General features: G+C 44.2%; 1 protein-coding gene across 2 annotated transcripts in view; it reads left to right on the top strand.

Moving 5' to 3' along the window:
* Positions 1 to 26,268, top strand: part of LOC137546374 (uncharacterized) — a 485,946-nt gene that overhangs the window by 246,656 nt on the left and 213,022 nt on the right. For both annotated transcript variants that reach the window (XM_068268752.1, XM_068268753.1), the window contains exon 17: positions 24,821 to 24,928. In XM_068268752.1, the coding sequence (XP_068124853.1) occupies positions 24,821 to 24,928 (108 nt within the window). The remainder of the gene's footprint in view (positions 1 to 24,820; positions 24,929 to 26,268) is intronic.

The following is a 26,268-nucleotide window of genomic DNA, read 5'->3' as shown; positions in this document are numbered from 1 at the left end:
TGGGGTCTCAGGCAATCAAACAATCACGGGGCAATCGAAGCCGATCACGGGACAATCAAATACAATTACAGCACAATCGAATCCAATCACAGCCCAATCAAATCTGATGCACTCGGAAGGTGATGGGGGGAGGGTGGGATTGGGTGTGGCGGGAAGTGGGGTCTCAGGCAATCAAACAATCACGGGGCAATCGAAGTCGATCACGGGACAATCAAATACAATTACAGCACAATCGACTCTAATCACAGCACAAGCAAATCTGATGCACTCGGAAGGTGGTGGTTGGAGGTGGTGGTGGGGGGGGGGGAGGGTGGGGTTGGGTGTGGTGGGGGGGGGGGGGGGTTGGGTGTGGTGGGAAGTGGGGTCTCAGGCAATCAAACAGTCACGGGACAATCGAAGCAGATCACGGGACAATCAAATACAAGCGCAGCACAATCAAATACAAGCGCAGCACAATCAAATACAAGCGCAGCACAGTCAAATACAATGCACTTGGACGGTGATTAGGGGGGGGTCTGAGGGCGATTTGAGGGGGTGGGGGGTTGATCAGGAGCCCGCACGGGGCAGACTGAGTCCTGATCTGATGAGAGGCAGACACAGGGGGTTACTGATCAAAGATCAGTTAGTGATCGCTGGGGAGGACAGATGTAAACAAAGAGCAGGGGATGTAATCAGAAGGGGGGTATGAGGGCAATCGAGCGCCTGGGCAGGTGATCGGTTACCCCCGCGGGGCAGTTAGGGTCTGCTCTGATGGGTGGGGGTGCTGAGGGGTGATGGACAGGTGATAGACAGGTGATCAGAGGGGGATCAGAGGGGGATCAGGGGGTAAGGTAGCTGTATACAGATGTATACAGTATACAGGGGGGTAGTCTGGGATGGGGTCTGGGGGTGATCTAAAGGTAGGGGGGGGGGATCAGGGGTGACTAGGAGGCAGTTAGGGACCTAAACTAAGGGGCAGCGTCGCTAGTTAGTGGCAGGTGGGGGGGTGGGGGTTTTGCAGGGGTGCAAGGGTGCTAGGCAGGGGTCTGCTAGGGTGATCAGGGGGGGTATGAGGCCTGGGGTGGGTGATCAGGGGGCTGTAAGGCAAAAAAAAGGCTGTGTGCTGGGTACTTACAAAGTGCTTCCTCCTCGCTAGTGGTCTCTGCAACAATGAGACCACGAGGCGAGGAGGAAGCACGTATAAGGCACTTTGTTTACTTAACAAAGTGCCTTATACATTCTGATTGGTTACATTTGCGGATTCCTCCGCTCGCCGGCTCTTCTAAGTGGCCGGCGAGCGGAGACAAAATGCCCGTGCATCGATCCCGGGCGGAGGATCACGTCACGGATGACGCGATCGCTCCACCCATGCCCCTACAAGGACCGCCGCCATTTGTCTATACGGCGGTCCTTGCGGGGTGCACTTCCCGGCCGCCAATTGTACATACGGCGGTCGGGAAGTGGTTAAGGGATCTGAAAAAAGCTGCAGGAACACAAATTGGAATCATGGACCTACAAAACACCAACCTAGGCAAAATATTCATTTTAATAATATCTATACACCCAAACTATGAAAAACCCTTTCCACGCCATCCCTCCAAATCTTTTTTAATAAAACCTAATAATGGAAGATAACTTTGTTAAATCACTAGTAGGTAACATTATTCCTAAATATTTAATTGCCTCTTTTCTGAAAGGAAATGAAAAGTTACTTTCTACCAAATTCAAAACCCCTGGTGTCGATGACACACTCAGTGCTTCAGATTTATTCATATTAATCGTAAAATTTGACAAAATTACCATATCTCTTAATTTCATTAACTAAATTTGGCAAAGACACCAGAGGCTCCGAAATATGTCCTGAGGAGGCGTGACTACACGCGAAACAGCTGTTGACACAGGCGGCTTGTACTCGTTGCTATGTAACTGTGCTTAAATAAACTACCTCTTGCTTTGGAGTGCCCGAGTCCGTCTTCTTCATTCATCTATATAATATAGAATATCATCTGAAAATGCCGATAACTTATGCTCCTCACCCCCAACTCTAACCCCATGAATATTCCCGGACCTCCTAACAGTACACAAAAAAACTTCCAAGGTCAAAATAAAAATAATCGGTGACAAGGGGCAACCCTGTCTCGTTCCATTCGACAAGGACCATTTGCTCTAACTCTCGCAGTAGGATTAGAATAAAGGGCACCTACCCATTTTAACATATTCTCTCACAATCCCACAAATTTCAAAGTGGCCATAATAAAATCCTGATTCACTCTGTCGAATGCCTTCTCCGCATCCGTCGACAATACCATCATAGGAACCCCCTTCACCGAAGACCACTTAAATAATGCCATCGCCCTTGTCACATTATCCCTTCCCTTCCCTTCCTGGCACAAAACCAACCTGATCTCCTTTAACTACTAATCCTGACCATGGCTTAATTTTCTCAACTAAAATTTTTGCAAAAACCTTTATATCCAAATTCAATAATAATTTAGGCCTGTAACTTTGACATGAAGCCGAATCTTTTCCACTCTTGTGGATAATTGTTATATGGGCCTCTAACACATCTTTGTGCATTACTCTACCCTCATTAAGGGAATTAAAGAATCTACACATGGGTGGCACTAACACATCACTGAAATTGAAAAAGTATTGCTTTATAAAACCATTAGGACCAGGTGACTTACCCACCTTCATAGCTTTTATCATAGCTAACACCTCCTCCTCACTGATCTCTTTTTCCATTATATTTCTGTTTTCCTGTGATATTTTACCCATTCCTGATTCCTCTAAATATTTCAACATCCCTTTATCAAAATCCCTAGATCCGTTTTTCAGAAAGCCATACAGTGAAGAATAATACTCCCTAAAAAAAATCGCTATTTTGTGTGCCTGCAGCTTGACCATCCCCCCATCATCCTTAATCTTAGGAATATACGCACTATTCCTTTGCCCTTTTAATGCCCTTGCCAACCATCTCCCACTTTTATTTGCATGTTCAAACCATTTGGCAGAATAAATTCTATTTTTTCCCGGAGTCTACTCTCTAATAGTTCTGACAATTTCATCATTGCCCTATCCAAACTATCTAGTGCCTTCTGATCTAATGAACCCTTATGTTCTAATTCCAATTTTCCTATTTTCGATAATTCTGTAATTTTAACATTATACTCTTTTTTTTTTTTTTGGCTCCCAAGGAAATAAAGACCCCCCTTACCACCGCCTTATGGGCTGACCATACTATGCCCTTGTCCATACCATCCAATTAATTGTCCTCGAAATACTCCACTAATGTTTTTTTTATCTTATCTTTAACTTCTATATCATCCAAAAGGTTGTAATTGAGTTTCCAATGCCAATCACGCCTATTTCTTACCATCAAATCCAAATCAAGCCACACAGGCGCATGATCTTAAATAGTTATAGTCCCAATACCCGCCCCTTTTACTCTATCCCAAAAATATTGATCCAAAAACAGCATGTCTATCCTTGTATATATTTTGTGCACATGCGAAAAAAAAGGAATAATCCTTCACAGAAGGAAAAAGTGCTCTCCATACATCTATAAGATGGACACTCTGAAAAAATCATTTTGATAGATTTATTAGCTACTGCCGTAATACTCCTGGAACCAGATGACACATCAATTTTAGGCTCAGAGACCCAATTACAATCCCCTCCAAAAACCAAACATCCCTCTCTGAACCCCTCAAGTTCTTCAAGCACTAATCTAAAGAAAGTAGCCTGTGATTCATAGATATTAACAAAAGTATATACTTGTCCCATTAATTGACCTTTCAAAAAGATAAATCTACCCTTCTCATCACTCTTTTTATCCAAAAATACAAACGGACACGCCTTACTCCCTGCTATTGCAACTCCTTTAGCCTTGTTAATTGGAGAATTCGAAAAAAACAACACTTATCAAATATGGACAAGGGCATACCAGGCATCTTATCTCCACAAAAATGAGTTTCCTGCAAGAAAAGGATTTGGGGTTTAAGTCTATGCAACTTAATCCATAATTTTCCCCTTTTAACTGGAAAACCAAGACCCTTTACATTATAGGAGAGGATCCTTAAATTATCACCCCTTTGAGACATCAAATACAAACTTCATTCATTGTTTAGAGGAGACTGGAAGGTAAATAAAAAAAGAAAAATCAAAAACAACCACAAAGAAAAAATAACAACACATCCAAAAACAAACAAAAAGGCAAAACGACCCAGTTGTCCACTTAGAACACCCCCCACCAGAGAATCCCATTCTCTTTGTCTCCACCCTCTTAGAGACCCCTCCTAGGGATTTGAAAAGGCACAGCAGCATACCCCCCTCCCCCCACCCCCACCAGGAAAGCTCTAATACTTTACATTTTTATCATATAACTAATCATTCATTTTTCCTTTTCCCCTCTATCCAGCTGAGAAAAAGTTACATTAAATCCAGAACTTCGCCAATCCTCAAAGTCTACTAATCATATCCCCAAAGTCTCACAGAACTTTTTAACATCATCCTTGGATCTCAAAATTGCTGATTTTCCATTCAAACTTGCAGTAAGACTAAAAGGGAACCCCCATTTATATTTTGCTCCTGCTTTCCTTAATTCCTCTAACAAATGTTTCACTGTCCTTCTGATCATTAAAGTTCTCCAGGATAAATCCGGATATAAATCAATTATGCTTCCATCAAAGTCAATTGATCCTTTTTCTCTAGCTTTAAACATAATTTCCTCTTTATCAGCAAAACGTAAAAGTCTGCAAATTACATCTCTTGGCTTCTTAGGATCAGTCTTTTTAGGACCCAGTGACCTATGTACTCTCTCAATCTCAATAGATCTGTCACTATTCAAAAGAATATGGAAAATATTCACAATTGACTCTTTCAAATCAGCGGCATTAACATTCTCAGAGAGCCCTTTTATTCTGATATTTTGTCTGCAATTCCGATTCTCATAATCATCCAATTGGGACATCAGCTCATCAAATGTTTTATTATGCAAATTAATTTGGGAAGAAACTTCAGCCACAGTTTGCTCCATCTTTTCTGCCCTACCCTCTACAGCTACTACTCTTTGACCAATGCTCATCACTTCATTTTTAATCTCCATCATTTCCATATGAAACGATTTTTCTAAACGTTCAATCAAACTTTCCATATCAGACAAAGTGGGAAGAGACTTCACCCAATCTCTCCAATCTTCCGTATGTATCCGGGTGCCAATCGCACCCGGATACATACACAATCTACTGATTATCAAATTCTTGCGACCACCAATATGTAGCAATTTGCAGCACGTATCATATGGAACATATCTTCTGGCCAATCGCACCAGATTATATCCACAATCTGCTGAAAACAATTTCTTGAGACCACTAATATATAACCACTTGCATCACGTGTCATATAAAACAAATCCTCTGGCCAATCGCACCAGATTACATACACAGTCTGCTGTTATCGATTTCTTGTGATCACCAATATTTAGCAACTTGCAGCATGTGTCATATAGAACAAATCTTCTGGCCAATCACACCAGATGACATATATCATCAGCTGTTTATCTATTTCTTGTGACCACCAATATGTAGCAACTTGCAGCACGTTTCATATAGAGCAAATCTTCTGGCCAATCGCACCAGTTTACAAACACAGTCTGTTGTTAACGATTTCCTCTGACCACCACCACGCAACAGCTTGCAACACGTATCATATGACACAAATCTTCTGGCCAATCGCACTGGGTTACACACACAGTCTGCTGTTATTATTTCCTTATAACCACCAAGTATATAGTAACTTGCAGATTGTATCATATAGGAAAAATCTTCTGGCCATTCGCACCAGGACATGTGCACAATCCTCTGCACCCACTTCCTGACGTCCACCAATGTACTTATGCTTGTAATCTCACCACCTCTTCGCTCAGCACAAAGAGAGTTTGTCACAAACAGCGCTAAACCGTCCCCTGTAGCCAAACCTCCTCCTTTCTACCTCCTCCAGACCTGCAAACGTTTCCACTTTATGCCCTGTATCCGGGCTTCCCAGCAGGACTCCGGGCTTCAGTTCATAGACACCGCCGCATCACACGCGGCGTCTCGCACATTACTTCCCGGTGAGGGGGCGGGACAGGACGCTCCTCTTACTTCCCTAGCACACTGCCTCCACCTCGCTCATCTCCCCTCCTAAATATCAGGTATGTTAGTGGCTGACTCAGTCCTGACTCAGACAGGAAGTGACTGCAGTGTGACCCTCACTGATAAGAAATTCCAACTATAAAACACGTTCCTAGCAGAAAATGGCTTCTGAGAGCAGGAAAGAGATAAAAATTGTCAATAGTTCATAAACTTTATCTCTGGCATACTTCAATGAATGCGAAAAAAGAAAAGGAACTATGGAGGCTGGGCACCCGGCAGAGAATGGGGGTGAGCAACACCTGCTCTGGTGTAAAATATACAAGTCCTCACTTTTCTGGCCGCATAAACATGTTATGCACAGTGACGTGCTCACAGTTAGAAAAGACAGAAAAAAGTTCCCATTGTAACGAAAAACATAAAGATAAAGAGACCGGGCACTGTCCTGTTGTTGCAAATTGTTTACTGCTTGCAGCCAGATGACATATGGTATTGAATATAATCAAAGCATCAAACCTGTCAGGTGTCTTGCATCATAATTTCATGGATACATCCAGTGAGGCTTGCGGGGGGGTGTGGTGACCAGGGGGTGATGGATGTGCACAACAGCTGTTTCGCGCTCTGTAGCGCTTGCTCACGTGCGTATCCGGGCAAATGACGGCGCTTCTGAGTCTCGGCTATCTAGACCCGAGGCTCCGCCCACAGCGCGCGTCATTGGTCCGTGAGTGAAGGTTACAGGAAGTGTTTCATACTAGGATGTGAAGAGCGTGGGTACTGGCGGAAGTTGCCCGCCAGTGAGTCCATGCAGGCGCCATTACTGGCAAGGATACATGTAGAGTAAATTACGTGAAACGAATGGGATTATCATTATGTGATAGGAGGGGATTAGCCCATTGTGTTAAAACATGGATAGTGATTAGTGATATTCTGTGCATGAATTTACCTCATTTAGTGAAAACATAACACCACATATCAAGCATGACTGCGGAAGTCATTCAACTCCATTCAACATTTTAAAGGTGAATATAAACTGTTTTAAAACCATTACGTTTATTCGAAAATACCTACTACCTAAGCTAAAAACACTGTAGGGAAGCCTAACGTTTAAAGGAATGATGATCGGGACAATTACCCGATATATCGCCCGACCGTGGTCGTAGCAACCTAATTCAAGAGGGAGTATACTTGTGGGGCCAGGGTTACAGAACCATGTGTGTAAGGAGACGTTCCACCAGTACTGGCTGGTTGCCCTGGAATCGCCACCCCAAGGCAACAACCACGACCGATGTGTCAAGAAAGACGCATAGCTCAGGCATATAACAAATGTATGCCGTCGCTTCACCCCCTAAGGGGGGGAGGAGGAAGGGGCACACCACCTATGGTCCCAAGGGTGAGGTGGGGGGAGAAAATGGGGCGTGCGGAAAAACGGTGGGCAGTCATACCGCGCCGACCTGGGTGGTCACCCCATGGTAAAACGTGGGGCCAATAGATGGGGGTATTGAAAAAGAAGGGGAATGGCATATATCACCATGTCTCCATATATATCAGGTCGGAGCGGGGTCGCTCCCCGTGTTCGCACCACCCCTAATCCACATTTGGCTCAACTCATTTATGAGGGTCCTCGGGACAAAGAAAGCCTATTGGCTAACTCCAGTGCAAATTACACTCACTGTGGGGCGCCCCACCTCGTATCATCGTGTTTCTTGACCAAATCAGATCGGGTACCCTGGGGTCAGGAGAAGTGTATACACATGTGGGAGAAAGGGAACACTCCTATTGGTTTCACCGGGGGGGAGGGACACTGGAATAATTTGTTGGATGACAGTATGGGGGAAACCTGATGGGATCAGGGGATGAAAGGGGGCAAAGGGAGGGAGGAAGGAGGGAAGGGGCAAAAGGGGAAATTTTTCTCAAAGTAGGAGGGTGGGCGAAGATGGACCTCCTAAAAAGAGATTGGTCATCTTACTTTAGGGATCAAGAAAACATGCCAATTCCAGTCTGTCATTGAGGCCCAGGGGCCCCATTGCATCTGTCCGTAAAATGATACGCGACTCGCGTCTGGTTAGCTCGCGATCTCTATCACCTCCACGTCTCAACGGTGCGACGTGGAAAAGACCCGCAAATCTCAAACAGGAGGACTTACCTCCATGTACACTTCGGACGTGCTCGATCAGACGTTGGCATCCCTTGCCACTCTTTATGGAGCCATGGTGTTCACCCACCCTCTCCTTTAAAGGCCTAGTTGTCTTGCCCACGTAAAAAAATGAGCATGGGCAAAACATGGCATATGCCACAAATTTGGTCTGGCAAGTTATAAGAGTTCTTACTTCCCAATTTACTGCAATTTACTTATCCATGAAATTATGATGCAAGACACCTGACAGGTTTGATGCTTTGATTATATTCAATACCGTATGTCATCTGGCTGCAAGCAGTAAACAATTTGCAACAACAGGACAGTGCCCGGTCTCTTTATCTTTATGTTTTTCGATACTTCAATGAATGTGTCATTGAGAAAAACAATAAAATAGTTAAAACTTTAAAAGTAGATTTAAACATAAAATAAAACTAAGGAATATCTTAAAAAGTCATTTTTAGGAGAAGGAAGATAGATACAATCATTTATTTAATTAGTTTATTTTTGCCTATGGTGTCCTTTAAATGTAGCCAAGCTTGTGAACTGAGTAAATAGATGTACCAAATACGGTATACACACCCTAGCCTCCACGCAATTTCAGATCTCACCAGTGTTAAAGTAAACCTGATACGGGTGGAACAAGATGTTTTTTACTTACCTGGGTCTTCTTCTTGCCCCCCCTAGTCTTTCAGGTCCCTCTGTGTCTTTGGGTCCCTGCTGTCAGCCATATTAAAGTCTACTGCAGATACTCTTCCCATTTGAAACTTTAATTAGGACTAATACCTTAACCAACTGTCAGAGGTATAATAACCGATTGGCACCTTAAAGAGACTCTGTAACAAAAATTTCATCCTGTTTTCTACCATCCTACAAGTTCCTAAACCTATTCTAATGTGCTCTGGTTTACTGCAGCACTTTCTACTATCACCGTCTCTGTAATAAATCAATGTATCTTTCCCCTGTCGGAATTGTTGCCCTGTGTCTGGAAGGCTGCCAACTCTTCAGTGTGATCTGCTATGCACGCCCCCTCCAGGCCCCTCTATGCACACTCCCGTGTGTGTGTTATTTACATAAGTCAGCAGCGTCTCTGCTCTCTGATATCAGTGAGAGAAGAGAGCTGGATCAAAATCCTCCTCTGTTAGGCTGTGAAAGGAGCTGGCTGACACATACTGAGGAATTACAGACAGGGGCAGAGCTGTCACTCTTCAGTGGATGATAGCTGCAGGGGACAGAAGGTAAACACACAAATGATGTTTTGAGATTCAAAAGGAAGGCTGTATACAGCCTGCTTGTGTATGGATGTGTTTTCTATGTGTGGACATACTGTACATTAACCTACTTCCTGTTTTGGTGGCCATTTTGTTTGTTTATAAACAAACTTTTTAAAACTGTTTTTGGCTGCTTTTAATGCGGCGGGGAGCAGCGAAATTGTGACAGAGGGGAATAGGAGATGTCCCCTAACGCACTGGTAAGTTTACTTTTGTGCGATTTTAATAATACAGATTCTCTTTAAGGATATTGATATTGAAATGCAAAGCAAAACAATAATTTGGCTTAGTTTTATATTAATTTAAAATATTCAAGTTTATTTTAAAGGACACCTATTGAAAAAAAAGTATAAACTGTATGTTGGTTATTTAATTACAGTAGCACCGTTGTATAGAAACATTTTAATATTTTTCTGTGCCACCAGCTTTTCAGGAGATAAACTACATGCACACATATATGCATACATGCTTATCAGGTCTTATACCAAACTTACAGATTACTGGGAAGGTAAATTCCACTTTTATTGTATAGTTTAGACTGAGATATATTCTTTAGCACATTTGTAGTTGTTACAGCTTCTATTTTGCTATGTTTAATATGTCAATTCTTCACTGCTAGCTGGCAAGAAGGATCCTTTCTTCCAGTAGAAGTAACATAGATATTGGGCAGCTTAGACTAATCACCTGGAAACATGGAGTCTGCTTTATCTGCAGCTGCAATGGCAGGTTAGGTATCAGAACCAGCTTTCTTTTTTTGTGGGAAATACGCAGTTAAAGGGCCAACACTACAGGGAGTGCAGAATTATTAGGCAAGTTGTATTTTTGAGGAATAATTTTATTATTGAACAACCATGTTCTCAATGAACCCAAAAACCGCATTAACATCAAAGCTGAATATTTTTGAAAGTAGTTTTTAGTTTGTTTTTAGTTTTAGCTATTTTAGGGGGATATCTGTGTGTGCAGGTGACTATTACTGTGCATAATTATTAGGCAACTTAACAAAAAACAAATATATACCCATTTCAATTATTTATTTTTACCAGTGAAACCAATATTAACATCTCAACATTCACAAATATACATTTCTGACATTCAAAAACAAAACAAAAACAAATCAGTGACAAATATAGCCACCTTTCTTTGCAAGGACACTCAAAAGCCTGCCATCCATGGATTCTGTCAGTGTTTTGATCTGTTCACCATCAACATTGCGTGCAGCAGCAACCACAGCCTCCCAGACACTGTTCAGAGAGGTGTACTGTTTTCCCTCCTTGTAAATCTCACATTTTATGATGGACCACAGGTTCTCAATGGGGTTCAGATCAGGTGAAAAAGGAGGCCATGTCATTAGTTTTTCTTCTTTTATACCCTTTCTTGCCAGCCACGCTGTGGAGTACTTGGACGCGTGCGATGGAGCATTGTCCTGCATGAAAATCATGTTTTTCTTGAAGGATGCAGACTTCTTTCTGTACCACTGCTTGGAGAAGGTGTCTTCCAGAAACTGGCAGTAGGACTGGGAGTTGAGCTTGACTCCATCCTCAACCTGAAAAGGCCCCACAAGCTCATCTTTGATGATACCAGCCCAAACCAGTACTCCACCTCCACCTTGCTGGCGTCGGACTGGAGTTCTCTGCCCTTTACCAATCCAGCCACGGGCCCATCCATCTGGCCCATCAAGACTCACTATCATTTCATCAGTCCATAAAACCTTAGAAAAATCAGTCTTGAGATATTTCTTGGCCCAGTCTTGACGTTTCAGCTTGTGTGTCTTGTTCAGTGGTGGTCGTCTTTCAGCCTTTCTTACCTTGGTCATATCTCTGAGTATTGCACACCTTGTGTTTTTGGGCACTCCAGTGATGTTGCAGCTCTGAAATATGGCCAAACTGGTGGCATGTGGCAGCTTGGCAGCTGCATGTTTGACTTTTCTAAGTTCATGGGCAGTTATTTTGCGCCTTGTTTTTTCCACACGCTTCTTGTGACCCTGTTGACTATTTTGAATGAAACGCTTGATTGTTCGATGATCACGCTTCAGAAGCTTTATAATTTTAAGAGTGCTGCATCCCTCTGCAAGATATCTCACTATTTTTGACTTTTCTGAGCCTGTCAAGTCCTTCTTTTGACCCATTTTGCCAAAGGAAAGGAAGTTGCTTAATAATTATGCACACCTGATATAGGGTGTTGATGTCATTAGACCACACCCCTTCTCATTAAATCACCTAAATGCTTAATTGGTAGTAGGCTTTCGAGTCTATACAACTTGGAGTAAGACAACATGCATAAAGAGGATGATGTGGTCAAAATACTCATTTGCCTAATAATTCTGCACTCCCTGTATATGAAATCTAACACTGGGATTCTGATCTTCTGTTATAATAGCCTGCTCCCAATATGGTGTTTTGCTAAAACTAATGCACAGCACATTGTGCATAAAATTCAGAAACGGGGCAAATTTAAACAGAAGTATATTTTTAATGTGTGTGTGTTGCTGTGTCTGTTGTGTAAAAGTGTTATTATAGTGGGTTTTTCTATTACTATTCTGTGCCACCATCTGGCTATATGGCTGATAGCGTGGTGAAACCCCTCCAACAGTGCAATGCCAATGACATACTACAAATTATCAATCAGATTGAGATATGGGGAATTGGAAGTACAAAGAAGATGTGATTCATCGGCCACTTTCTTACAATGCTACATCGTTTATTTCTGATGCTTACATGCCCATTGTAGGCAACTTTAGTAGTGGACAGGCCTCATCATCGGTAGAGGCGTAGCCAGGGCTTTCAGCGCCCGGGGACAAAGACTATTAATGCGCCCTCTAAGGAGGGACCTGTGGCGTGCATAGCACGTTGCACTAAAAAGGGGTGTGGCCATGCACCAGAATGTGGGCGTGGTAATGGGTGGGGCCAAATATACATGACCTTAGCAGGGGTGTAAAAGGTCTGCCAGGGAAGTTTAAGCCCTGCCATAGTGTTTCCCCCCAAAATACATGTAATCTGACAGCATTTCACCAAACATACATGTAATTTGGCAGAGGTTCCTCCAAAATACAGATACTATGGCAATGGTTCCCCGTCATAATCTGGCAGTGGTGGTTCCCCCAACATACATATAATCTGACAACTGTTCCCCAAAATACACTTAATCTGGCAGCAGCGGTTTCCCAAAATAGGTGCCCCCAGTATAGGTAACCAGGTCTATAATTGTCCCCAGTGGAAGTAACAAGGCCTATAGGTGTCCCCAGAATAGGTAGCCAGGTGTATATGTGTCCCCAGTATATGTAGCCAGGGGTATATGTGCTGTTTATATGTAGCCAGGGGTATATGTGCCCAGTATATGTAGCCAGGGGTATAGGTGTCCCCAGTATATGTAGCCAGGAGTATATGTTCCCAGTATATGTAGCCAGGGGTATATGTGCCCAGCATATGTAGCCAGGGGTATATGTGCCCAGTATATTTAGCCAGGGGTAAATGTCCCCAGTATATGTAGCCAGGGGTATATGTGCCCAGTATATGTAGCCAGGGGTATATGTCCCCAGTATATGTAGCCAGGGGTATATGTGTCCCGTATATGTAGCCAGGTGTATAGCTGTCCCCAGTATATGTAGCCAGGAGTATATGTCCCCAGTATATGTAGCCAGGGGTATATGTGCCCAGTATATGTAGCCAGGGGTATATGTCCCCAGTATATGTAGCCAGGGGTATATGTGCCCAGTATATGTAGCCAGGGGTATAGGTGTCCACAGTATATGTAGCCAGGGGTATATGTCACCAGTATATGTAGCCAGGTGTATAGTTGTCCCCAGTATATGTAGCCAGAGGTATAGGTGTCCCCAGTACATGTAGCCAGGTGTATAGCTGTCCCAAGTATATGTAGCCAGGTGTATATGTCCTGTGTATATGTAGCCAGGTGCATATGTGTCCCCAGTATAAGTAGCCAGGTGTATATGTGTCCCCAGTATATGTAGCCAGGTGTATATGTGTCCACAGTATATGTAACCAGGTGTATATGTGTCCCCAGTATAAGTAGCCAGGTGTATATGTGTCACTAGTATAAGTAGCCAGGTGTATATGTGTCCCCAGTATATGTAGCCAGGTGTATATGTGTCCCCAGTATATGTAGCCAGGTGTATATGTCCCCAGTATATGTAGCCAGGGGTATATGTCCCCAGTATATGTAGCCAGGTGTATAGCTGTCCCCGGTATATGTAGCCAGGGGTATATGTCCCCAGTATATGTAGCCAGGGGTATAGTAGTAGTCCCCAGAATAGGTAGCCAGGTGTCACCCCAGCGGGGGAGCGCAGAGAAGAGGGAGAGCGGTGGGCACAGCGGTGGGGAAGGGGGGACGTCTCCCGCCACTTCCCTCACCTTATGGCTCCCTCAGTCTCCCCTCCACATATGAGCGCGGGCGGGTGGCAGAACACTTACTCTATTCCCGGCGCGTAGAAAGATCTGTGCTCCGCTACTCTGGTCTAGTCTAGACCAGAGTCGCGGCGCACAGATCTATCTACTCTGCTGTGAATAGAGTAAGTGTTCTGCCGCCCGCCCGCTGCTCATATCTGGAGGATGAGAGCGAGGGAAGTGGAGCCCTAAGGTGAGGGAAGGGGGGGAGACATCCCCCCTTCCCCACTGCTGTGCCTACCACTTCCCCTTCTCTGCGCTCCCGCTGGTGGGTAATAAAGAAATATAAATAAATAAATAAAAATCTCAGTTCACGGCTGGGCACCCCTAGGGACCCTGCGCCCGGGGGCACATGTCCTACCCTGCCCACCCCAAGCTATGCCCCTGATCATGGGCACTCTGACAGGTATGCAGCTACATAGTTCAATATGCATCAAGCTGCAGTCTGGGGCTTATGACCCAATAGCTAGTTCACTGATCCCTTGGACCTTTTTTGGTGGTTGTTACCACTGCATACCTTAACCACTTGCCGACCACCCACTGTAAATTGGCGGCGGCAAAGTGGCATGCCCAGGACCACGTAACGCACATTGGCGTCAGATCCTGGGTCTCTTCTGGGCCGGGGATCGCGCGCAGTGATGCATGTGCATCCACCGGCAATAGGCTCCGCCCACCTGCGACGACAACCCGCTGGCCGTTCGGAAGTACCGGCGGGTTGTTAACCACACGATCGCCGCATACAAAGTGTATAATACACTTTGTAATGTATACAAAGTGTATTATACAGGCTGCCTCCTGCCCTGGTGGTCCCAGTGTCCGAGGGACCACCAGGGCAGGCTGCAGCCACCCTAGTCTGCACCAAACACACTGATCCTGCCCCCCTTCCCTCTGATCGCCCACAGCACCCCTCAGACCCCCCCCCCCCTGCCCACCCCTCAGTCCCCTGTTTACACCCAATCACTCTCCTAATCACCTATCAATCACTCCCTGTCACTATCTGTCAATGCTATTTTTTTTAGTTTAGGTCCTAACTGCTCCCTGGGAGCTCCTGATCACCCCTCCACCCCTCAGATTCTCCCCAGACCAACCCCCCCCCCCCCCAGTGTACTGTATGCATCTATCCCCCCTGTAATAACCCACTGATCACCTGTCAATCACCTGTCAATCACCCCCTGTCACTGCCACCCATCAATCAGCCCCTAACCTGCCCCTTGCGGGCAATCTGATCACCCACCCACACCATCAGATCGCCCGCAAACCCGCCGTCAGATCACCTCCCAAGTGCATTGTTTACATCTGTTCTCTCCTCTAAACACCCACTAATTACCCATCAATCACCCATCAATCACCCCCTATCACCACCTGTCCCTGTTACCCATCAGATTAGACCCTAATCTGCCTCTTGCGGGCACCCAATCAACTGCCCAGACGCTCAGATTGCCCTCAGACCCCCCCTTATCAATTCGCCAGTGCATTATTTACATCTGTTCTTCCCTGTAATAACCCACTGATCACCTGTCAATCACCCATCAATTACCCCCTGTCACCCCCTGTCACTGTCACCCATCAATCAGCCCCTAACCTGCCCCTTGTGGGCAATCTGATCACCCACCCACACCATCAGATCGCCCGCAAACCCGCCATCAGATCACCTCCCAAGTGCATTGTTTACATCTGTTCTCTCCTCTAAACACCCACTAATTACCCATCAATCACCCATCAATCACCCTCTATCACCACCTGTCCCTGTTACCCATCAGATTAGACCCTAATGCTAACCACAAGAAAATGTATGCGTGCTCAACACCAAGCTTAACCCTTACAAGTCTGGCTGTGCAAATCTGGCTAAATTGGCTTATCATGAGCATTTGCTTTCGCATGCCAAACTTTGCAGGGTCAAAAACTAATACAGCGAAGCGGTTGCCCTGCAGGAATTAGTTCATGCTACATAGCAGTATCCAGGAGCGCCACGGAGAGGCTTCCCAATGCCCCCATACAACCGGGGGGGCTGCGGGGCCCCAGGCTCTCTCACTGCCTAGGGACCACGGCGACACCCTGGAGGGGGAGGCTGGGTGGTGCAGACGACCCCCCCAAGCGTGGCCAGCGCCGGGGAGGGCCATCCGCACCCACCTCCCAAAATTAAAAACAGGCACTTACCTTAATGTCCATTGCGTTCTGCTACTGCGCGTTAACTTGGGGGCACTGCATGGGAAAGGAGTGACGTATGGGTCACCCTGAGCTATAGGGCTCAGGGCTGGCTCACACACATCACTCCAGAAGGAGGGGGAGGACAGGCACAGACAGCCCACTCCAGGGCTCACACCACCTAGAGCAAGCCATCCACCACCTGCCTCCAAAGGACAGAAATTGCAAAATGCTAACCACAAGAAAATGTATGCATGCTCAACACCAAGCTTAACCCTTACAAGTCTGGCTGTGCAAATCTTGCTAAATTGGCTTATCATGAGGCATTGCCCATGCGAAATTGCATTTGCTTTCGCATGCCAAACTTTGCAGGGTCAAAAACTAATACAGTGAAGCTGTTGCCCTGCGGGAATTAGTTCATGCTACATAGCACTATCCAGGAGCGCCACGAGGAGGCTTCCCAATGCCCCCATACAACCGGGGGGGCTGCGGGGCCCCAGGCTCTCTCACTGCCTAGGGACCACGGTGACACCCTGGAGGGGGAGGCTCGGTGGTGCAGACGACCCCCCCAAGCGTGGCCAGCGCCGGGGAGGGCCATCCGCACCCACCTCCCAAAATTAAAAACAGGCACTTACCTTAATGTCCATTGCGTTCTGCTACTGCGCGTTAACTTGGGGGCACTGCATGGGAAAGGAGTGACGTATGGGTCACCCTGAGCTATAGGGCTCAGGGCTGGCTCACACACATCACTCCAGAAGGAGGGGGAGGACAGGCACAGACAGCCCACTCCAGGGCTCACACCACCTAGAGCAAGCCATCCACCACCTGCCTCCAAAGGACAGAAATTGCAAAATGCTAACCACAAGAAAATTTATGCATGCTCAACACCAAGCTTAACCCTTACAAGTCTGGCTGTGCAAATCTGGCTAAATTGGCTTATCATGAGGCATTGCTCATGCGAAATTGCATTTGCTTTCGCATGCCAAACTTTGCAGGGTCAAAAACTAATACAGTGAAGCTGTTGCCCTGCGGGAATTAGTTCATGCTACATAGCACTATCCAGGAGCGCCACGAGGAGGCTTCCCAATGCCCCCATACAACCGGGGGGGGGGGGGGGGTTGCGGGGCCCCAGGCTCTCTCACTGCCTAGGGACCACAGCGACACCCCGGAGGGGGAGGCTCGGTGGTGCAGACGACCCCCCCAAGCGTGGCCAGCGCCGGGGAGGGCCATCCGCACCCACCTCCCAAAATTAAAAACAGGCACTTACCTTAACGTCCATTGCGTTCTGCTACTACGCATTTACTTGGGGGCACTGCATGGGAAAGGAGTGACGTATGGGTCACCCCGAGCTATAGGGTTTAGGGCTGGCTCACACACATCACTCCAGAAGGGGGGGAAATCACCCCCTATCACCACCTGCCCCTGTTACCCATCAGATTAGACCCTAATCTGCCCCTTGCGGGCACCCAATCAACCGCCCAGACGCACAGATTGCCCTCAAACCCCCCCTTATCAATTCGCCAGTGAATTATTTACATCTGTTCTTCCCTGTAATAACCCACTGATCACCTGTCAATCACCCATCAATTACCCCCTGTCACCCCCTGTCACTGCCACCCATCAATCAGCCCCTAACCTGCCCCTTGTGGGCAATCTGATCACCCACCCGCACCATCAGATCGCCCGCAAACCCTCCGTCAGATCACCTCCCAAGTGCATTGTTTACATCTGTTCTCTCCTCTAAACACCCACTAATTACCCATCAATTACCCCCTATCACCACCTGTCACTGTTACCCATCAGATCAGACCCTAATATGCCCCTTGCGGGCACCGAATCACCCGCCCACATGCTCAGATTGCCCTCAGACCCCCCCCCCCTTATCAATTTGCCAGTGCATTATTTACATCTGTTCTTCCCTGTAATAAGCCACTGATCACCTGTCAATCACTTGTCAATCACCCATCAATTAGCCCCTGTCACCCCCTGTCACTGCCACCCATCAATCAGCCCCTAACCTGCCCCTTGCGGGCAATCTGATCACCCACCCACACCATCAGATCGCCCGCAAACCTGCCGTCAGATCACCTCCCAAGTGCATTGTTTATATCTGTTCTCTCCTCTAAACACCCACTAATTACCCATTAATCACCCATCAATCAACCCCTGTCACCACCTGTCACTGCTACCCATCAGATCAGACCCCTATCTGCCCCTAGGGCACCCAATCACCCGCCCACACCCACAGAACGCCCTCAGACTCCAGCCCTGATCACTTCGCCAGTGCATTGCTTGCATCTATTCCCCCCTCTAATTACATCTTGAGACACCCATCAATCACCTCTTGTCACCACCTGTCACCCCCTAGCACACCTACTCATCAGATCAGGCCCTAATTTGCCCCGTGTGGGCTCATGATCACTCGGCCAAACCCTCAGATCCCCCTCAGACCCCCTTCCGATCACCCCCCCAGTGCATTGATTGCATCTATTTTCCCCTCTAATCACCCCCTGAGACACCCATCAATCACCTCCTGTCACCCCCCTAGCACTCCTATCCATCAGATCAGGCCCAATACAACCTGTCATCTAAGAGGCCACCCTGCTTATGACCGGTTCCACAAAATTTGCCCCCTCATAGACCACCTGTCATCAAAATTTGCAGATGCTTATACCCCTGAACAGTCATTTTGAGGCATTTGGATTCCAGACTACTCCTCACGGTTTTGGGCCCCTCAAATGCCAGGGCAGTATAGGGACCCCACAAGAGACCCCATTTTAGAAAGAAGACACCCCAAGGTATTCCGTTAGTAGTATGGTGAGTTTATAGAAGATTTTCTTTTTTGTCACAAGTTAGCGGAAATTGATTTTTTTTTTCACAAAGTGTCATTTTCCACTAACTTGTGACAAAAAAAACAAGTTAGCAGAAATGGAAACTTTTTTTTTTTGTCTCAAAGTGTCATTTTCCGCTAACTTGTGACAGAAAATAAAATCTTCTATGAACTCACCATACCTCTCAGTGAATACTTTGGGATGTCTTCTTTCCAAAATGGGGTCATTTGGGGGGTATTTATACTATCCTGGAATTTTAGCACCTCCTGAAACATGACAGGTGCTCAGAAAAGTCGGAGATGCTTCAAAATGGGAAAATTCACTTTTTGCACCATAGTTTGTAAACGCTATAACTTTTACCCAAACCAATAAATATACACTGAATGTTGTTTTTTTTTAAATCAAAGACATGTAGCACAATAAATTTGGACAAAAATGTATACAGAAATTTTACTTTATTTGACAACTTTTATCACAGAAAGTTAAAAAAAAATCATTTTTTTGACAAAATTCATGTCTTTTTTGATGAATATAATAAAAACTAAAAATCGCAGCAGCAATCAAATAGCACCAAAAGAAAGCTTTATTAGTAAACAAGAAAATGAGGTAAAATTCATTTAGGTGGTAGGTTGTATGACCGAGCAATAAACCGTTAAAGCTGCAGTGGTCTGAATGGAAAAAAAGGCTCTGGTCCTTAAAGGGAACCTGTACTGAGTAAAATTATTTAAAATAAACACATGAAGTAACTTCAAATGAACATTACATAGTTACCTCGCTATCCGTTCCTCTCAGAAGCTCACAATTTTCTTCTAACAGTGATCCCTTCCAGTTCTGACAAGATTTTGTCAGAAATGAAATATATCAGCTGCTGTCAGTTATATATCAGTTGCTGTCAGTTACAGGTGAGAGGAGAACTGATGTGTCCATGCTTCCATATGGCTCAAGTGGGCGATGTTACAGTTTAACAGTGTGCTGACCAGGAAACTGTTATGGGGTAATGGCCATTTTCAAAATGGAGGACGGAGAATTCCATTGATCACAGTGGACAAACAGGACGCAGGAGAGGAGAAAGAGATTGAGGAGTAGATTACACAGGAGGTAAGTATGACTTGTGTATGCTTATTTTGAATTTTAATTTTCAGTTCAGGTTTTCTTTAAGGGGTTTTATGACTGCAGTCCTTAAGTGGTTAAATTACCCACAGAATCTGCTGTTTTGAAGATACTCTTACCCAGTTATCTAGCGTTCACTTATTGGCCTTTGTCAAAGTCACTCAGGTCCATAAGCTTGCCCCTTTTCCCTGCTGCCAGCACATCATCTTACAGAATTAACCATTGACTTGCTGCCTAATATAATTCTGTCCCTAGCAAGTGCTATTGTAACTAGATGATCAATTTATTCACGTACTCTGTCAGTGTTAATGTCAGTTTTAGTGTTGTAGCTACTGGTGGTTGCAATCAGGGCCGGGCCGAGGCAGAGGCAAGAGAGGCTCCAGCCTCAGGGCGCAGTGTAGGAGGGGGCGCACAACTCGCTCAGCTATCATTCCCCTATTTTCAAAGCAGAGAGAAATAAGAAAAGGAGATATGTGGCAGTGACTGCAAGCCAGATAACTAGAGATTAAAGAGAACCCGAGGTGGGTTTGAAGAATATTATCTGCATACAGAGGCTGGATCTGCCTATACAGCCCAGCCTGTTGCTATCCCAAACCCCCCTAAGGTCCCCCTGCACTCTGCAATCCCTCATAAATCACAGCCACGCTGCTGACAAACAGCTTGTCAGAGCTGGCTGTGTTTATCTCTATAGTGTCAGTCTGCTGCTCTACCCGCCTCCTGCAGAACTCCGGTCCCCACCTGCCTCCCTTCCCTCCCTGCTGATTGGAGGGAAGGGACGGGGGCAGGGACCGGAGCTATGCAGGAGGCGGGGGAGCAGCTGAGACTGACACTACAGATGTAAACACGGCCTCACAGCATGGCTGTGATTTATGAGGTATTGCAGAGTGCAGGGGGACCTTAGTGGGGTTTGGGATAGCAACAGAGGCTGGGCTGTATAGGCAGATCCAGCCTCTGTATGCAGATAACATTCTTTAAACACACCTCGGGTTCTCTTTAAGGTGTTGGGGAATTTGGTGACTCTTAGTCTATTAGCAATCAGTGTGTGATGGCTGGGGTGGGAGGAATGGAGGGGCGCACTTTGGTGTCTCAGCCTTGGGTGCTGGAGGACCTTGACCCGGCACTGATTGCAATGTGTGTGTGTGTGTGTGTGTGTGTGTGTGTGTGTGTGTGTGTGTGTGTGCGTGCGTGCGTGCGTGCGTGCGTGCGTGCGTGCGTGCGTGTATGTGTATATATATATATATATATATATATATATATATATATATATATATATATATATATATATTATATTGATACTGTATATACATACATACACACACACACACACACACACACACTTTTTTTCTTTTTTTTTTCTCACTTTTGTTCAGTTGCAATAATATTCAGAGCAATCCAGTGAGCAACACTATGATATTCTTCATGAAATACATTGCCACACCTCACCTGACCTGTATGCAGCCAGATGATGATATGAAGCTTCTTTGACATCAAGATGAAATGGCTTTCCAGCCTTCAGCTTTACAGTAATCAGAATCAGCATGAACAATCAGTATAAGTATGAATCCATTTGACTACATTTACATACATAAGCACTTATTTTCTTTGCCGCCTTAAGGAAATTCATTTACTTATTTATATTGTTAGAGGTTAAAAGGGGTTTCAGAATTTAAACCTCTTGCTAGAGAGAAAATTATTAATGGGCTCTGTGGAGCTACTTGGCATTCTGGTCTGCGGTGATAGTTTTGCTGGAGAACAATTGAGCATTTGTGGCTGACTGTTGTGGAGCTGGGTACATGTTTATATAATCACAGTAGTATCCTATTATCGTTTATCATACTTTGTGTGGTTATAATGCTGCAGAAACTATTACAGATCACAATGTTGATGCAAAAAATATTTTTTTATTCATTTTTTTTTTTTTTTTTTGTATTCAAATGTTTAAAATTCAGCTTACAAGTATAATACATTTTAATTTATCTAACTTGCATTAGTGAATAAGGTTAGGGCCACCATCATAAACTCTAAATACAATCTTGTTATTATGTCCATAGATTTGTATTTCCCAATTCTCAGTCAGTTACACTGTCTTTTAACGGTAGAGATTTTCAGTTTAACAGTATACACAATGTTTATAATGTTTTGTATGTGTAGGTGTCTATGTGTGTGTATAACTTTTATAGATTACTTAAAGAGGAACTCCAGTGAAAATAATGTAATAAAAAAAGTGCTTAATTTTTACAATAATTATGTATAAATGATTTAGTCAGTGTTTTCCCATTGTAAAATCTTTTAAATACCAGATTTACATTCTGACATTTATCACATGGTGACATTTTTACTGCTGGAAGGTGATGTAGCTGCTGCTTGCTGTTTTGGCAGTTGAAAACAGCTGTAAACAGCTATTTCCCACAATGCAACCAGGTTCACAGACAGGAAACTGCCAGGAGTACCATGGTCCTCAGAGTTTCTTGTGGGAGGGGTTTCACCACAATATCAGCCATACAGAGCCCCCTGATGATCCATTTGTGAAAAGTAATAGATTTCTCATGTAAAAGGGGGTATCAGCTACTGATTGGGATGAAGTTTAATTCTTGGTCACGGTTCCTCTTTAAAGATTAAATTCAGGGTCTACTAATTTTGCATGTGTTTAAAGTACACATATTTTGAATTACAGTACATCCCACAAAGGTCAATTTTTTAAAGTACATAAACTTTATAAAATAATTGTGCTTAAAGGGACACTATCAATCAATTGAGATAGAAAATGTTTGGGAAGTGCTGCTAAGTATTGGTGCCAAGCTGTTCTTTAAAGCAGTACTAACTGGTTTCCTAACAGAATAGTTTTTTTTTATATCGTGTTTCAACCTCTTATATTGTTCTAGGTTCTGACCTGTCTATGGATGGACCTTTAAAGGGAAGGTTCAGGCAAAATAAAAAATCCAAATCCACTTACCTGGGGCTTCCTCCAGCCCGTGGCAGGCAGGAAGTGCCCTCGCCGCCGCTCCGCAGGCTCCCGGTCTTCTCCGGTGGCCAACCCGACCTGGCCAGGCCAGCTGCCAGGTCGGGCTCTTCTGCGCTTCAATAACGGTTTCTTCTGCGCTCCACGCGGGCGTGCTGACGTCATCGGACGTCCTCCGGGCTGTACTGCGCAGGCGCAGTAGTTCTGCACCTGCGCAGTACAGCCCGGATGACGTCAGCGCACCCGCGTGGAGCGCAGAAGAGACATCATTGAAGCACAGAAGAGGGCCGATCAGGAAGCTGGCCAGGTCAGGTCTGCCACCGGAGGAGACCGGGAGCCTGCGGAGCGGCGGCAAAGGCACCTCCTGCCTGCCACGGGCTGGAGGAAGCCCCAGGTAAGTGGATTTGGATTTTTTATTTTGGCCCCATAGTCCCTGGATATTTCCTTTAAGAAAAGACTTATTATTAAACTACTTATCCTGAGTGAAATCGGCTTATTATGTAAATAAAGAATATAAACTCCTGAAGGAATGAACTCTACTTGGCTTATGTTCACAAAACACATTGAGGAGCAAAATCTAATTGGTTGATCTACAACTAAATTATGTAATGTGTAATACTACTTCTGGGCACTATGCTCAACTGGGGATTGGTGGTAGAATGTTTACAGGTCCTTCCCCAAAATAAGAGTTTCATCCTGTCTATGTGGGCTTTAAAGTAAATGACCACCGACAATGCGTTGATAGTTTGCATAAAATGGGTATATTAACCCTATGTGTTGTCTAGAATTGTCTTGTGTTTTTATATATACAACTTTTAATATGATGTGCAATTTTGACAAATACATTTGGATTTTAATTAAATAGATGACCTGACTGACAAATTTATATTCTTTCAAACACTTATTTGTGTATTCCTCCTCATTAAATATCGCAATGGCCCTGGATCAATGATTAGCATCTTTCATGGGATGTGAGGAATTAATCTATTTACCTTTATTGCACTAATACTGACCTTTGATTGTTCATTCAAATATAAGGGGCTTTGGCCTTGAGTTTGACCATACAGTAGTTTACTAAGATTTTTTACTTTATGTAGATTTGCTGAGATTTGATATAGACCTTCAGCTTAAACCAGCGCTTGGCAGCATGTTTTTCTATACAATGTGACCACGGAGAGACTTTTCCTTAAAATGGCCAAAGCTTCTATAAATGTTATTGCAAAAGAAATACATTTAAAAACATTCTGCAAATGTTTTAATACACAGAAGGCTTTGAGTAAAATTTGAAGATACACATTGACCACATTTTGATACTGTACTTTTAACAAGGCTGATACATCATCTAATGTGGTGGTTGTGGTGGTATTACCAATAATACAACAGCAGTGGAATAGATACATCAAACTCCTATAACCAAAGGGATGAATATCTGACCAGGTGCCTGATTGACACTCTTTTGCTTGAAAACTTCATAGATAGAGAAATGTACCAAAATATTTTTTGGATCACTTGGAAAATCATGGCTGTTATATGGTACAATGTATGGTCATCATTCTTATACTAATCAGGGGCACTTCTATAGATGTTAACAAATTAAGAACCCACCCCTTCTTAACAAGCAGATGCAAATAAGAATTCCAGATGAACAGAGTACTTGACGTGGTTATGTGGTGCCCTATCTAGCAGATGGCGATCTTGTCTCCTACCTAGTTTGTCTGTGCCTTAAGCAACTACTAAATGATCCTCGTAGTGCACATAGGTTTCATTGAATGTGCTTAAATAATTTCAAATAATATATGGTTGTTGTTATTTATACTGGAACTATACCATCTCAATTAACTCTGCTTATTCTTTTTATTTCAGATAAGTTTGAATTTGAATCAAAAGACCTTTCAGATTATACCAATTATAAAGAATCCAGAGAAAGGCCTTTTCTTTTATTACAGGCCCTTCACATTTCTGGAGAAATAGGTGTGTACTTTTTTTTAATAACTAATTATATTCACTTACACAAAGGATGTAGTGTGAGATTCACTTGGATTTATTTTAGGACAAGTCTTCTCTTGCTAAAGACGTGCTAAAGTGCACTAGCAGGAATAAGCATACATAGGATTAAAATTACTTAATGAACTTTGTTTAAATACTGTCTGTCTTGTTTAGTGGATGTGCTGGCTATTGTGAAAGCTGGCATCCTGTGCAAATATACAACATACTAACATGAAGAAGCAGGAAAAAGGGCAGATAAACTTGTTTGTAGAATGAATAACTTTACAAACTGAGGACGGAGGCATTTCATAAAATGGCACAGATTCCATCCATATAATACTGTATGTTACCTGTTTGGTTGCAATCTATTTGTGGGTGTGATTAACCAAAACCACTTGGATTTTTGAAGGGGCCAAAAAGCCACCTTCTTGCCAAATGTAATTTTACTTTTCCTAAACAAAAGGTGCTTGCAAGTGTTCTGTTTTCTTCATCAGCCAGAAGCTGCTCCCATAATTTATCCCTTTGGGACAGTGAGTAGAAATTAAAAAGGCCCAAAAGCCTGAAACACCGGTCTAAAAGTTATATGTGTTATGGCCAGATCCCCAAGTTAGCCCTAATATTTACAAACAGAAAAAGAAAATGGTAAGAAAAAAAAAGTCAACTTGTTTCTCTACTGGAGAAAACACCATGGCATTTCTTAGCAGGAGACAGGGCTACATGCCAGAAAGCGGTGAACACAGAGCTCCGGGACGGATTCACAATAAGACCCAGTAGATAATTTATAACTTTATAGGAGCAAGAGACCCACTGAATATGTAATGTACATTGGAGGTCTGCATTAAACCTAAACAATGGCTGATATTACATGTTTTAAGGCTGCCTTTAAAAAAAGGTATGGATTCCAGGATAAGGATGTAAATAATCCCCTTTTTATTGAAGTCTTGCATTTAGGATTCTTGGGGGAATCAAGGCTGCTGTGTAGTTCAGTTTTCTTGTTAATATAGCAGCAGTGGAAGAATGTTTCTCAGGATGTTTTGTTGTTTCTATGTTTTTCAGTGGTGAATTAAGGTCTATTGATGTAGTCATTTCCCAGTCACAAATACCCTGGCTCTGACTACAATCCTTTTACAAATGCTATCATGAGAAATATGCCCCAAAACTACAAAGCCTCTATACCAATTCTCTCAAAGATGGAATCCTTCCAGCAACCTTTTACTAGGCCCATGTTATATTATTATTAGTCCCTTGCATCGGACCACCTAGGTGAATCTGAAAGTGCTAGTTCTCCTGAAACTTTTGTACTGCTTCCAATGGTCATTTTTATA

The sequence above is a fragment of the Hyperolius riggenbachi genome, chromosome 2 (assembly GCF_040937935.1).
Source record: "Hyperolius riggenbachi isolate aHypRig1 chromosome 2, aHypRig1.pri, whole genome shotgun sequence".
Taxonomy (NCBI): domain Eukaryota; kingdom Metazoa; phylum Chordata; class Amphibia; order Anura; family Hyperoliidae; genus Hyperolius; species Hyperolius riggenbachi.
The sequence above is the reverse complement of the archived record's forward strand: the minus strand, read 5'-3'. Positions and strand labels throughout refer to the sequence as shown.